Source organism: Mesoplodon densirostris, chromosome 5 (assembly GCF_025265405.1).
Source record: "Mesoplodon densirostris isolate mMesDen1 chromosome 5, mMesDen1 primary haplotype, whole genome shotgun sequence".
Classification (NCBI taxonomy): Eukaryota; Metazoa; Chordata; class Mammalia; order Artiodactyla; family Ziphiidae; genus Mesoplodon; species Mesoplodon densirostris.
In genome coordinates this window covers 60,459,477-60,473,681 of record NC_082665.1, presented here as the reverse complement: position 1 = coordinate 60,473,681, position 14,205 = coordinate 60,459,477, and the positions used below count along the sequence as shown (strand labels likewise).

Genomic DNA, 14,205 nt, shown 5'->3' with positions numbered 1-14,205 from the left:
GTATGCAGAAGACTATAAGACACTGATGAAAGAAATTAAAGATGATACAAATAGATGGAGAGATATACCATGCTCCTGGATTGGAAGAATCAATATTGTGAAAATGACTCTACTACCCAAAGCAATCTACAGATTCAATGCAATCCCTATCAAACTACCACTGGCATTTTTCACAGAACTAGAACAAAAAATTTCAAAATTTGTTTGGAAAAACAAAAGACCCCGAATAGCCAAAGCAATCTTGAGAACGAAAAACGGAGCTGGAGGAATCAGGCTCCCTGACTTCGGACTATACTACAAAGCTACAGTAATCAAGACAGTGTGGTACTGGCACAAAAACAGAAAGATAGATCAATGGAACAGGATAGAAAGCCCAGAGATAAACTCACGCACGTATGGTCAACTTATCTTTGATAAAGGAGGCAGGAATGTACAGTGGAGAAAGGACAGCCTCTTCAATAAGTGGTGCTGGGAAAACTGGACAGGGACATGTAAAAGTATGAGATTAGATCACTCCCTAACACCATACACAAAAATAAGCTCAAAATGGATTAAAGACCTAAATGTAAGGCCAGACACTATCAAACTCTTAGAGGAAAACATAGGCAGAACACTCTATGACATAAATCACAGCAAGATCCTTTTGGACCCACTTCCTAGAGAAATGGAAATAAAAACAAAAATAAACAAATGGGACCTAATGAAACTTCAAAGCTTTTGCACAGCAAAGGAAACCATAAAAGAGACCAAAGGACAACCCTCAGAATGGGAGAAAATATTTGCAAATGAAGCAAGTGACAAAGGATTAATCTCCAAAATTTATAAGCAGCTCATGCAGCTCAATAGCAAAAAAACAAACAACCCAATCCAAAAATGGGCAGAAGACCTAAATAGACATTTCTCCAAAGAAGATATACAGATTGCCAACAAACACATGAAATAATGCTCAACATCATTAATCATTAGAGAAATGCAAACCAAAACTACAATGAGATATCATCTCACACAAGTCAGAATGGCTATCATCAAAAAATCTAGAAACAATAAATGCTGGAGAGGGTGTGGAAAAAAGGGAACACTCTTGCACTGCTGGTGGGAATGTGAATTGGTACAGCCACTATGGAGAACAGTATGGATGTTCCTTAAAAAACTACAAATAGAACTACCATATGACCCAGCAATCCCACTACTGGGCATATACCCTGAGAAAACCATAATTCAAAAATAGACATGTACCAAAATGTTCATTGCAGCTCTATTCACAATAGCCCAGATATGTAAACAACCTAAGTGTCCATCATCAGATGAATGGATAAAGAAGATGTGGCACATATATACAATGGAATATTACTCAGCCATAAAAAGAAACGAAATTGAGCTATTTGTAATGAGGTGGATAGACCTAGAGTCTGTCATACAGAGTGAAGTAAGTCAGAAAGAAAAAGACAAATAGCGTATGCTAACACATATATATGGAATTTAAGAAAAAAAATGTCATGAAGAACCTAGGGGTAAAACAAGAATAAAGACACAGACCTACTTGAGAATGGACTTGAGGATATGGGGAGGGGGAAGGGTAAGCTGTGACAAAGCGAGAGAGAGGCATGGACGTATATACAGTGCCAAATGTAAGGTAGATAGATAGTGGGAAGCAGCCGCATAGCACAGGGAGATCAGCTTGGTGCTTTGTGACCGCCTGGAGGGGTGGGATAGGGAGTGTGGGAGGGAGGGAGACGCAAGAGGGAAGGGATATGGGAACAGATGTATATGTATGACTGATTCAGTTTGTTATAAAGCAGAAACTAATAAAAATAAATAAATAAATAAATAAAAATAAAGTCTGCTTTATCTGATACGAGTATTGCTACTCCAGCTTTCTTTTGATTTGCATGGAATATCTTTTTCCATCCCTTCACTTTCAGTCTGTATGTGTCTCTAGGTCTGAAGTGGGTCTCTTGTAGACAGCATATATATGGGTCGTGTTTTTGTATCCATTCAGCCAGTCTGTGTCTTTTGGTTGGGACATTTAATCCATGTACATTCAAGGTTATTATCAATATGTATGTTCCTATTACCATTTTCTTAATTGTTTGGGGTTCATTTTCATGGGTCTTTTTCTTCTCTTGTGTTTCCCACCTAGAGAAGTTTCTTTAGCATTTGCTGTAAAGCTGGTTTGGTGGTGCTGAATTCTCTTGGCTTTTGCTTTTCTGAAAAGCTTTTGATTTCTCTGTCAAATCTGAATGAGATCCTTTTGGGTAGAGTAATCTTGGTTGTAGGTTTTTCTCTTTCATCACTTTAAGTATATCCTGCCTCTCCCTTCTGGCCTGCAGAGTTTCTGCTGAAAAATCATCTGATAACCTTGTGGGGATTCCTTTGTATGTTATTTTTTGTTTTTCCCTTGCTGCTTTTAATATTTTTTCTCTGAATTTTATTTTTGTTAGTTTGATTAATGTGTGTCTTAGTGTGTTTCTCCTAGGGTTTACCCTGTATAGGACTCTCTGTGCTTCCTGAACTTGGGTGACTATTTCCTTTCCCATGTTAGGGAAGTTTTCCACTATAATCTCTTCAAATATTTTCTCAGACCCTATCTTTTTCTCTTCTTCTTCCGGGACACCTATAATTTGAATGTTGGTGCATTTAGTGTTGTCCCAGAGGTCTCTGAGATTGTCTTCAATTCTTTTCATTCTTTTATCTTTATTCTGCTCCTTGGCAGTTATTTCCACCATTTTGTCTTCCAGCTCATTTATTCATTCTTCTGCCCCAGTTATTCTGTTATTGATTCCTTCTAGTGTATTTTTCATTTTAGTTATTGTGTTGTTCATCTCTGTTTGTTTGTTCTTTAGTTCTTCTAGATCTTTGTTAAACATTTCTTGTATTTTCTCAATCTATGCCTCCATTCTATTTCTGAGATTCTGGATCATCTTTACTATCATTACTCTGAATTCTTTCTCAGGTAGATTGCCTTTTTCCTCTTCATTTATTTGGTCTTATAGGATTTTACCTTGCTCCTTCATCTGTGACATGTTTTTTTGCCATCTCATTTTTTTTTTTTTTAATGAGTGGGATTGTGTTCCTGCCTTACTGGTTGTTTGGCCTTAGGCTTCCAATACTGGAGCTTGTAAGCTGTTGCTTAGAGCTGGGTCTCGGTGCCAAGATGAGGACCTCTGGGAGACCTCACTCTGATGAGTATTCCCTATGGTGTCTGAGGTTCTCTGTTAGTCCAGTGGTTCACATTCAGAGCTCCCACTGCAGGAACTTCAGCCCTAACCCTGGCTTGTGAACCAAGATCCCACAAGCTGCGTGTGGGGCAGCAAAAAAAAAAAAAAAAAAAAAAATGGAGAACAATAACAAGTAAAAAATAAAATTAGACTAGGAAACTAACAGATATGTTAGAAAGAATATAAAAATAAAAATATAGATGAACCAACAATCAGAAAGTAAAAAAGAACCACAATAGTAAGAAAAAGGAGGAGGAAAAACAAAAAAAGGTGGAAAAGGCCTTGGCTGTGGAGGGCAGGCCCTAAGCAGGGGCAGAGTTTGGGCAGTGGGTGGGACCTATGCTTAGGACCCACAGGGCTGGAAAAGGCCCGGGAGGTGTCGGGGGTTGGGGCTTAGGCTCAACGGAACAGAAGGGGCCCAGGCCTGCCTCCCGCCTGTAGTCTCAGAGGGCAGGGGACACCACGTGGGAGCCCAGCAGGCTTCCAGGGCCCGAGTGGGTGGGACCAACACCCTTTGCTCCTCTTCCGCTCCAGACGGATGGATTTAATGATAATGTCCCTTTGTCCAGCACTGCCTGAATCTCCCTTTTTAATGTCAGACCTTCTTAAGGGCAGGTCTTATCAAGTCTGGCCTGGCCCTGTCCTCAGCTCATAAATTAGTTCATAAATCATGGGTTTTAGGATCTCAAATGATAATGTGAAATAGTCTGCTGACACTCTGAAACCTTCTACCTTGGTGCTGTGAGAAGAGGTCTCTGTCCTGGTTCAGCTACATACCTGATAGCTGAATTTTTTTTCCTGGAGCCCTTACCTTGTTCTCAGTCTTTCTAAAATGTCTGAGCAACATCTTACCCTTTGGAATTCTCACACAGAGTGAATCAATTTCCTGGTTTTCTACCTAAGTACGGAGATTAAGGTAGACTCTTCCCCATACCCAACAAGGAGTTTCTGCTGTAACAGAGTCCTATTAAGAGATTTAGGCCAAATGTACCAGCCAGACCATCCAGCATTTTTCACAAGGGTGAAGGACTTTAGTTACCAAGACATTGGTTTCTGATTCTTATCAAAGGACTAAATTATTGCTGACTTCATATAATAAACTGGGAAGTATTTTGGTCTCTTCTATTTTCAGAAATATTTTGTGTAGAATTAGTATTATTTCTTCCTTAAATGTTTGTTGGAACTCACCAATGAAGCATCTGGGCCTGTAATTTTCTTAGTGGAAAAGTTTTTAACTGTGAATTCAATTCCCTTAATAAATAGAGGGTTGTCTCTTTCTTCTTTACGAAGTTTTATAACTTTGTATCTTTCATAGAATTTATACATTTCTTCTAAATTGTAAAATTTGTTGACTTAACTCTGTAGGATCTATTTTAATTCCTGATACTGAAGATTTGTATTGTCTCTCTTTTATTTCTTGATTGGCTTAGCTAGGAGTTCATCCATTTTGTCGATCTTTTCAAAGAATAAGGTTTTGGCTTTGCCAATTTTTCTATTGTTTTGTTGGCTTTTTATTTCATTGAGTCTTGCTTTCATTTTTATTATTTATACTTATTCTATTGTTGTTTCATTATTTTATTTTTATTATTTATTATTTTTATTTCCTTTCTTCTACTTACTCTGAGTTTTGGGTTTTTTTGCTTTTCTTTTTCTAGTTTCTTGAGGTGGAATGTTAGGTCATTGATTTTTGAGTTTTCTTATATATGTACTAAGAGCTATAAATTTCCCTCTAAGCATTGCCTTAGCTGTATCCCACAAATTTTGGTGTTATATTTTATTATCATTTACTTTGAAGTGTTTTATAATTTCTTTATTAATTTCTCCTTGACCCATACATTATTTTTAAGTGTGGTTTTTAATTGCCAAATGTCTTCTGTAATTTATTTTTAATTTACTACTGCTATAATCAGAGAATATGCATATTTTGTATTATTTCAATCTTTTAAAAGCTATTAAAACTTGTCTTATGTTCCAGCAAGTGACCTCTCTTGGTAAATGGCCCATGTGCCTTTGAATGTGTAGGTGTAGTGTTTTTTAAATATCAGGTGGGGATGTTTGATGGTGTTTTTCAGATCATCATATCTTATGGAGTTTTTGACTGGTTGTTCCATCAGTTGATGAAAGATGTGTATTACTATAATATTAACTAAGTAGACTGTGAGAAGTAAAGGATAAATATTATAATCTCTGAAGCAATTATTTAAAAAGCAAACAAAGAAAAGTAGTTAAAAAGCTAACAGAAATTAAAATGGAATTTTAAAGAATAAATAATCTAGAAGAATAACAATAAATGGTCTAACAGAAAATAGGAAAGAAGAAATAGAGGGAAAATGGAAGAGTGGGAAGTGCACAAACAGAAAATAAATAATTAAATGTTAGATCAAAATCCAACTCTACCAATAATTATATTAAATATTAATGGGCTAATAAGTCTTGTAAAAAGGTACAGATTATCAGAATGGATAATAAAAGCAAGAACCCACTGTATGATATATGAGACACATGTTAAGTATTATGATACAAATAGGTTAAAAGTAAATTGATGGAAAAAGATATAGTGGGCATACAGTAAGCATTTGAAGGCTGGGGTGACTATATTAATATCAGATAAAATAGATTTCAAGACAAAGAGTACTATCTGTGACAAAGAAGTACATTTCACAATGATAAAAGGAGCAATACATTAGGAAGACATAACTATCATAAATATGTATGATCTAATAACAGAGCATCACAATACATGAAGAAAAATAGAATGAAAGGGAGAACTAAATAATTCCAAAATTGTAGTAGGAGAACAGTCTGGAACTCCATCATGGTTACTTCAGCATGGCCAAAATGGAAGTTCCAATTATGAATTTTTGTATATTGTTTTTGTATGTAGTAACCATGCAAAACTCTTTTAAAAATTGTAATAATTATAGGGAGTCCTTATGGATGTTCTATGTGCACAGTCACATCATTCGCAGACTTCCTCATTGTGTTCCCAATCTCACAAAGGGGGTGGAGATAAACAAGGACCAGAAAGGCAAGCTGTATTTGCAGGAGGCAGCCTGCCTCTGTGGCAGCTGGTGAGGAGAGGCACCACAGCTTCTTATTTCTATTGGCTAGAGGGAAGAAAAAGCTGAGGAAACTCACCTATAAAATCCTGGGTCAGGGACTTCCTTGGTGGTCCAGTGGGTAAGACTCTGTGCTCCCAATGCAGGGGGCCCGGGTTTGATCCCTGGCTGGGGAACTAGATCTCACATGCACGCCAAAACTAAGAAGTCCGCATGCCACAGCTGAGTCTCCATGCTGCAACTAAGAGCCCACATGCTGCAACCGAAGATCCCGCATGCTGCAGCAAAACATGCCGCAACGAAGATCTTGAGTGCCATAATTAAGACCTGGTGCAGTCAAATTAATTAATTAATTTTTAAAAATCCTTGGTCATAAAACAAACTTTCAGCTGGCTCTTTTTGAGATCTGTGGCTATGGTGTCTCCTCGCCTTGGTTACCTCCTTTTGCTTCCTCCTGCACCCATCCTTGTTCCGTGTCCACTAATTTTGCCAGCCCTTCCACCAGCCAGCCCTGCCATCCATTTCTGATTTGAGGTTTTAGCAGCTTCTAGTTCTACAAAAAATGGCATTTGTAATTTTGGCTTTCATTTTCAATGTTGATTGTAGATTATTTCCAAGAACAGAAAGAAAAATGCTGATTTGTGCATCAAACCATAATCCTTCCACCTGTCTATTTTGGGATTATAAAAAGTATAGAATTCTTTGTTGTCACCAAGTTGCTAAGATCTGCTGCTTTGCCAATCTGATTTAATGTGTCTACTTCCTGTTAAATTAGTTTTTTTCCAAACTCCACTTTTCCTTTCAGTGGCACAACCCTTCAACCAGGCTCAGAATAATCATTTTTAGAAAAATGATTTACTCCCTTTCATTCGTATTCACTTCTGATTCCTTTATCAGTGATTCCCTCATCCTAGCTGGCAGCCTGAACTCATCTAATGGCAGCTTGAACTCTGTTCCCAGAGAGAGGCAGGCCAGCAGATAATATCCTAATCTTGAAATGGGGATATAATGTTTGATTGCAACAGTCACAAGAAAGAGCTAAGAAATCTCTTAAATGGTATTTCTGGAGAGTATTTACCCAGGGCTCTCCCCTAGGGGAGTTCAAGAAGTGGGCCCCATTTAGGTGTCCAGGATTATTTTCTTTCCATCCAAATGCATGAATCCTACAGAATCCTGTCCTCTTATTCTGCTAATTGGATTGGCCCAGCTATCTCACCTCATTCATGTTAGTCTTGGGCCTTGTTCCTCTTCTTTTAGCCCATCTCAGATAGACCTACTAGGTGGTTCTACTCTGTTTCTGACATACTTACCATTTCTGCCTTATTATTCTGAAAGTTCATCCAGCCCTTTCACCTGCTGGCCATGGTATATGTGAACCATAGCCATGTTTGGACTTGATCTGAATGGCTTATACCTAGGTCTATTCTACTCCCATTCCAATTCTTTTTCTCTTCTAGCTTGTCCTGAAGCAAATAGTCTGATGTATTCCTAGGATATCATTCAGACATAGTCATACCCAGAGGAGTTTATTCTTGAATATACATCATTTATCTTTGACATAAAAGGTCCTTATAAATAACATGTTGTTCAAGTGAAATTGAATTGAAAAAATGATAGCAACATACTAGCCAATCTTTTCTTCTTTATCCTTTACTTTCTTGTAAGTGTGCAGTGGTAGGAAATAGACTGCAAATGAAGTGAAAATGGAGATTTACTCACAGGAAAATCTTTAAAATTTTTTTGTAAAGCTGCAAGAGTGACCAAATAAAATGATTTTTAGCAAGTTTTGAGTTTAAAATTCATTCAGTTTAGAGCACAAATGAATTGGAAGTATTAGGTACTTTGGAAATAAGAAATGTTTAATTCAAATTTAGAAATTATTTAATGTTTAAGACAATGTTTAATTCAAATTTAGAAATTTGAAAATGTTTAATTCAAATTTAGAAATTATTAAAACAAATTATTTTGAATAGCCGCTATGAAAGAGGATTACAAATCTGTTGAAGATACCACAGGCAAAACATTTACTGAAGGGGAAGAATCATATTTAGGGAATGATGAATCCTATGTGGAACATTTGGAAGGAAGTTCAAGTTTATTTCAAGATGATTATGTGGAAAGCATTGGAAGTAAGTATTACTAGTTTTCTATCAGTACTTGTCACTGTTTTAACTGAACAGTTGTAAATCCATAAAAGAAATGGTTGCAGGAAGTGTGGAGGTGATAAAAGAAAGAGCATCAAACATATCCTGATAGGGTGCTTTAGCAGCTCTGGAGTTGTGTATTCTGAGTATCACATACTCTCATACTGGGTTTTTCTGGGGAGTGGGATTGTCTAAGGAGTGATCTATCCCACATTAGTGAGACTAACTCTCCCTTAGAACTGACCATGTGCTGTTCTTTGAGACTGCCGGAACCATGCAGGGCTAGGCGTTCACCCCAATGCACACAGGCGTGTTGCTGCTTCTTCCATGCTCACTTGTGGGTGGCGTCCTATGTCTGGGCCAGAAGTAGTAGTTACTGCTAGAGTATTATGGGCTATGTACATTCCTCCTGTCTTCATGAAATACGATTTTAGGATTGACCAGACATTCTTCTTAGTTAAAATATTTTTAATTTTTTAGAATCTCAGTACATGGAAACTCCTGTTGCAGATGCAGAAGAGGCAGAGGAGGACGTTAAGAAGAAAATACCAGAAAGCTTCTTCTATGATTATATGGAGCTTGCTTCGATGCCTTTTGTGACTCCGGATTCAAACATACCGCTGGATCTTCTTACACTTGTGTATCCACTCCAGTTACATATGTATAATCTTGGAATTTCAGCTTTTTAGGTCAGGGGTTGGCAAACTGAAGCCCATGGACCAAATCTGGCCTCTGGCCTTTTTCCCTAAATAATGTTTTATTGGAACACAGCAATACTCAATTATTTACATGAAGTCTATAACTGCCATCACACTACAAGGGCAGATTTAAGTAGTTACAACAGAAATCATCTGGCCCACAAAGCCTAAAATAGTTACTACCTGGCCCTTTACAAAAAAAGTTTGCCAACCCCTATCTTAGATAATTCTAAGAAGATTAAGATAGAAATGCTTGATCTTAATTTAAACTAAGCTTTTGTTAGCTTTTGTTAGATGCCAAATAACCATAAAGAGATATAATGCTTTTCTGGCTGTCCTTTCAGGAGATGTGATGTGAAGGAGACCAGGAGGCCTCTTATCCCCATTTATCTCTACCAGATTGGCACCCCTTTTTCAATGCCTGTTAAGTTAAAATCATTGATCTCCCTGCTTGAAACGCTGATGTGGCCATTGTCAGGCATTAGTGCTTTCACATTATTTACCAGATGAGTTACAGAGAAGACAACCCTGAGGAAGTGAGCACAATATAACCCATTTTAATAGAAGAATAAGAGTCTGTGAAGAAAAGTAAAAGTGGGATGATTAACAAGGGGATTTAGGGTTTGCCATCACTTTATGATGTTAGGTTTGTGAGACGCTAGTTAGGAGACAATTTCCATTAAGGCCCTTGGTTAGCAATTTAGCATGCCTACCCTCAGAAGGGCAGTGGTTATGACCTCATGGCCTAGACACTGACTGGCCCCTTATAAATGGGGTGCTGAGAGGGGGAGGGCAGCATACTTCCTGACTCAGTTTTGCTTTTTATGTAAAAATAGAACATGTTATTGTTATTATATCTTCTAACTTTATTTCGATCCTAGGTGTAACTAAAACTAATTCACCCTGAAATTTGTAACCTGGAGTTTTCTCTCTTGAGGGCTTTTTTTTTTTCCTTTATGGCCTTTGGACAGGTTACTGATAAAACTTATGCTGTTGGCCTTCTAGTCGATTTTTCTCTAATGAAGTGGTTTATTAGTCACCTAGAAGCTTTTCCTGAAATGCACGTGCTCTGATAGCTTCCTGGACCTACTGCATTATTTCCATGTGGAGAGGGGCTTGGGTATATATGTACTCTGAAAAAGCTTCTCGGGTAATTTTGATTGTGCTGCCTTCTCCCAGCTCTCCACTGGGGATTTGGTGCTCCTGAATACAAGGATCTCTGTATTAGAGAGATATGCCTAGTCTGTAAATAAGGGAGTCAGAGCGATCTTGACATTTGGCTCAGTGCATGAATCCTTTCTACTCATGCTGGAGGAGTGGCTGTATAAGCTATGGACTTGAACACTTTCAAAACCAGGGCAATTACAAAGCAGCTTATCCCATTTTTGAATAGCTTACCTTATTAGAGAGCTCCTCTAGGCCTTGAATTACAATTTGCCTTTCTGGAATGTCCTGCATTAGACTTAGTCCTACCCTCTAGAGATGAACAAATATAATCTCTATTTCTTGTGAGAAGCTGTAAGAAGTCTGCTCTCATGTATCCCCATATACCCTTTTTAATTCTTTATCTACTTCAGTTTTAACATTTGTGTCTTCTAAATCAATCAAGAAAGTATAATTTATAAAATATCACCTAAACCACAGCATAATTTATAGAAGACACTAAACAGCACTTAAGACAGTGCTTAAACACCACTTTAAAGTGGAGGTCCTGGATGGACATGGACAAACAACAAAGGCCCTGGGCCTCTGATAGGAAGTTAAGAATAGGTGCCAAAAGAGAGGATGAGATAAAACAGAAGGGAGGTGAAGGTACGTCAGAAAACATTTGAACATTTTCAGAGCTCTGCTTAGGGACTGTCTTGTCCTCTGGGGTTAAAAGGGAAAGATCAGACTCTAGTTATTCATTCATTCATTCATTCAACCAAATAGGCTCAAGACTCTGTGGTAGGCATTCCAGGAAACAGATGAATGAGAAGCAGTCTCTGCCCTCAAGCATGTTGTGATTGATTTAGAGGGAGAGTGTTTGGCAAGCGGCAATCTAACCCATTTCTGCATTTGAAAGGGCCTTCAGTCAAAACAGCAGCAATAAGAGGGAGTTTCCCCCTGAAATTACAGATGATAATATTAGATAAATGATCATGTCTCTGATTCCCTACTTGGATTCATCCAAGTTAGTGAAGGGATGGTAGCCCACTTCTACCCTCATAGTTAGACATTCTTCTAGCCCTTTAGAGTATTACAGTGGCACCTGGGAAAAGGGAAAGGAGAGAAGGAAGAAGGAAAGGTGAGAACAGTAGTTTAGGGAGAGGAAAAAAGAGGGTAGGCAAAACTTCCTGCCCCATACCAGGCTCTGTAAAGATAAGGGGCTGTAGACTCTACTCTTTATTTGTGAGGCGGCCCCAGGTATTCTCCATGAGGGCAGAATAGCTTCATCTAGATCTTGGATCACATATTCATTTGCATTTCTATATAAGATTCAATTTTAGGCATTAATGTCTTTTAAATTTATAAAATTCCTTTTTCTTGTACAAATGCCCTGAAATGTTCTCTCTCTCTTTTTCAATTTAACTATGAGGCAATGAGATAGGTATAGTTACTTGTAGTTAGTTATAATTTATATATTCTTCACAATTCAAATTGCATTAATTAAAATTTGCTCTTCCTTTTTTACATTCTACATATCGTTCTTGTTAAAAGTTTTGTATAGTTTCTTTCTCTGAAAATATTTACTTACAAATAAGGGGAATCGTCTAAAATCAGACTGAAAAAACAAAACAAAAACAAGGGCTCAAGAAAAAAGGATTGCTCCAGTGATCCTTCAACTTTTGTGTTCAGCAATGAATTCTTGGAAGATAAGAATATATCTACTTAAGATACACTACATAATATATTTCTTTGGCAAACTATAATTTTTTAATAGGTTGATCTCATTTAATTATTACACTTATATCTTGGGTTATAGTAATTTGAGCTTGAACGTAATAACAAAGTACACTTAAAAAATGTTTTATAGCTCAGTTTTTTAAACCTCTGTTTTGAATTAATGCAGTTTCACCCTATAGCATAAACGCACACACACGTATATACTCATCTGCACACCCGTACATACTAACGATCTTGGAAAGGAAATGTTAGCCTATTTATTTTATATACTTATATATTATGTATTATTTAGTCAATTTTTATAATTTTTCATATTAAATTTCAATTATATTTATGTGAATTTATTACAGTAGTCACATTGTCACTGGTGTGTCAGAATTTCACAAACATGTCAGAATTCTAAACATCTTATCTTTCAGCATCAAGGAAGAGGCCTACATGATCCTTTTACTATGATCAGTCAACAAACTGGACAGGCTTTGGGAGTACAAAGATGGCAAAGACAGACTTTCTCTCACATTATAATGTGATTTAGTTTTAGCAGGAGAGAGGAAAATGAAATTATTTCGGGGACTACTTTGCTCTCTATAGTACCCAAATAGAAAGTTTATTTTTTATTGCAAACAAAATTAATGTGCTTTCAGGGTTTTCCTAGGAAAACTAAAATATTGACTGAATCAGAGTATGAGAATTTTCACCTAATTTAAAAACAAGATTACATTAGTAATACAGTAAATAACTCTAAGTTTCAGCATAAAATTCAACTACTTCAACCCTGGATCTTTATCTAACTAAGGGTATGGGTTTTAAAAATATATTCATTTCGTTACTTTTCCCCTCTCTAGGACGGTTATGTTGTTTCACTTGTTTTCCTTTGCAACTTTCCCTCAGACATTCCTTTGGTTATGACTGCAGAAAGCGGGCCAACCTACAACTTCTGGACAGCAATATGGTGTTGTACATAGCTGGGAACCAGCTGATCCTTCTGAATTTGAAAACCAAGGAACAGACCTACCTGCGAAGTAGCAGTGGCAGAGGAATTGGTGTCATTGGGGTATGCCTTTAGTAACTTAGAAAACAAAAATCCATCCATGTGTTGTTTGTTCTATGGACCAGCCAGGCTGTGAGGAGGGATTATATGAGATGCACAGCAGTCTTTATTCTAAGGCATTTTCAATTCGCGATTACAACCACTACGTTCACTGACATTAGCTCCATGCAATATTATAATATTATATTAATAATATTATCATCTCATTTTGCAGATAAGGAAACTGGGGCTAATAGAGGTTGAGTGACTTTCCCATAGTCATGCAGGTTTTTCACAGTAAATGCTATGTTGCTATTCTGCAAAAATACTGAGATGAATAACACAAATGATAATTCACATAATAATTAAAGCTAAGTGCCAGATAAAACAGTTGAACATTAGGAAATGAAGCATAAATTGCACATTCAGTAGTTTCAAGCAGCTGACAAAAGATCTGTGTGTGATTTCGAGTCTGTCTCTTCATTCCTCCTCAGGGTCTGTCTCCATCAGTCATATTCTTTCTTGTATCTTCAGCCTTTACTTCCTTAGGCATCCTCAGCATAAAAACATACTAAATCAACTTGTTCTCATTTTAAAAGGCCCCTCTCTGGGAATTCCCTGGTGGTTCAGTGGTTAGAACTCCACGCTTCCACTGCAGGGGGCGCGGGTTCAATCCCTGGTCGGGGAGTTAAGAAATCGCAAGTCATGTGCACGGCCAATTAAAAAAAAAAAAAAAGAGGCAAAACCAAAAAGCTAAGTATATATACACAAGTACATGCTATGGTGGCACCAGCTGTTGCAAATATTCACCGGCCCAACATGAAGGCTCTGTGGAGGAAGTCGGTCGGGACCATCTCAAAGTACTATGAGCCCTGAGGTCCCCCCACCATCTGCAGAGGACTGAGCAACATCTAGCCTGCTTATTTTTCTATCACTTTTTGGCCAATGATAGTTTTGAAATGTCCGTTTTTCTATTTTGTGGAACGATTATTTGGTTTGAGGTCAGTAGTTAGGGGTGTAGTGTGAACAAGAATGCTAACCCTAAACCTCACCCTTCTGGACACTGAGAGCTTGTGCATTGGTGGGGCTCTTCTCCATGTGTGCTGAGGCTGCTGGTGCCCAGACAGTGACAGGGACCTTCCTCCACTGCCCATGTCACTTCAATTTTTC

The 14,205-nt window shown here is 37.6% G+C and overlaps 1 protein-coding gene across 1 annotated transcript in view; it reads left to right on the top strand.

Annotated features, from left to right (window-relative positions):
- The window catches only part of CFAP44 (cilia and flagella associated protein 44), a 137,217-nt gene that overhangs the window by 3,546 nt on the left and 119,466 nt on the right, over nt 1–14,205 (top strand). The window contains exons 2-4 of the mRNA XM_060098942.1: nt 8,251–8,406; nt 8,902–9,061; nt 12,897–13,059. Of these exons, the coding sequence (XP_059954925.1) occupies nt 8,251–8,406; nt 8,902–9,061; nt 12,897–13,059 (479 nt within the window). The remainder of the gene's footprint in view (nt 1–8,250; nt 8,407–8,901; nt 9,062–12,896; nt 13,060–14,205) is intronic.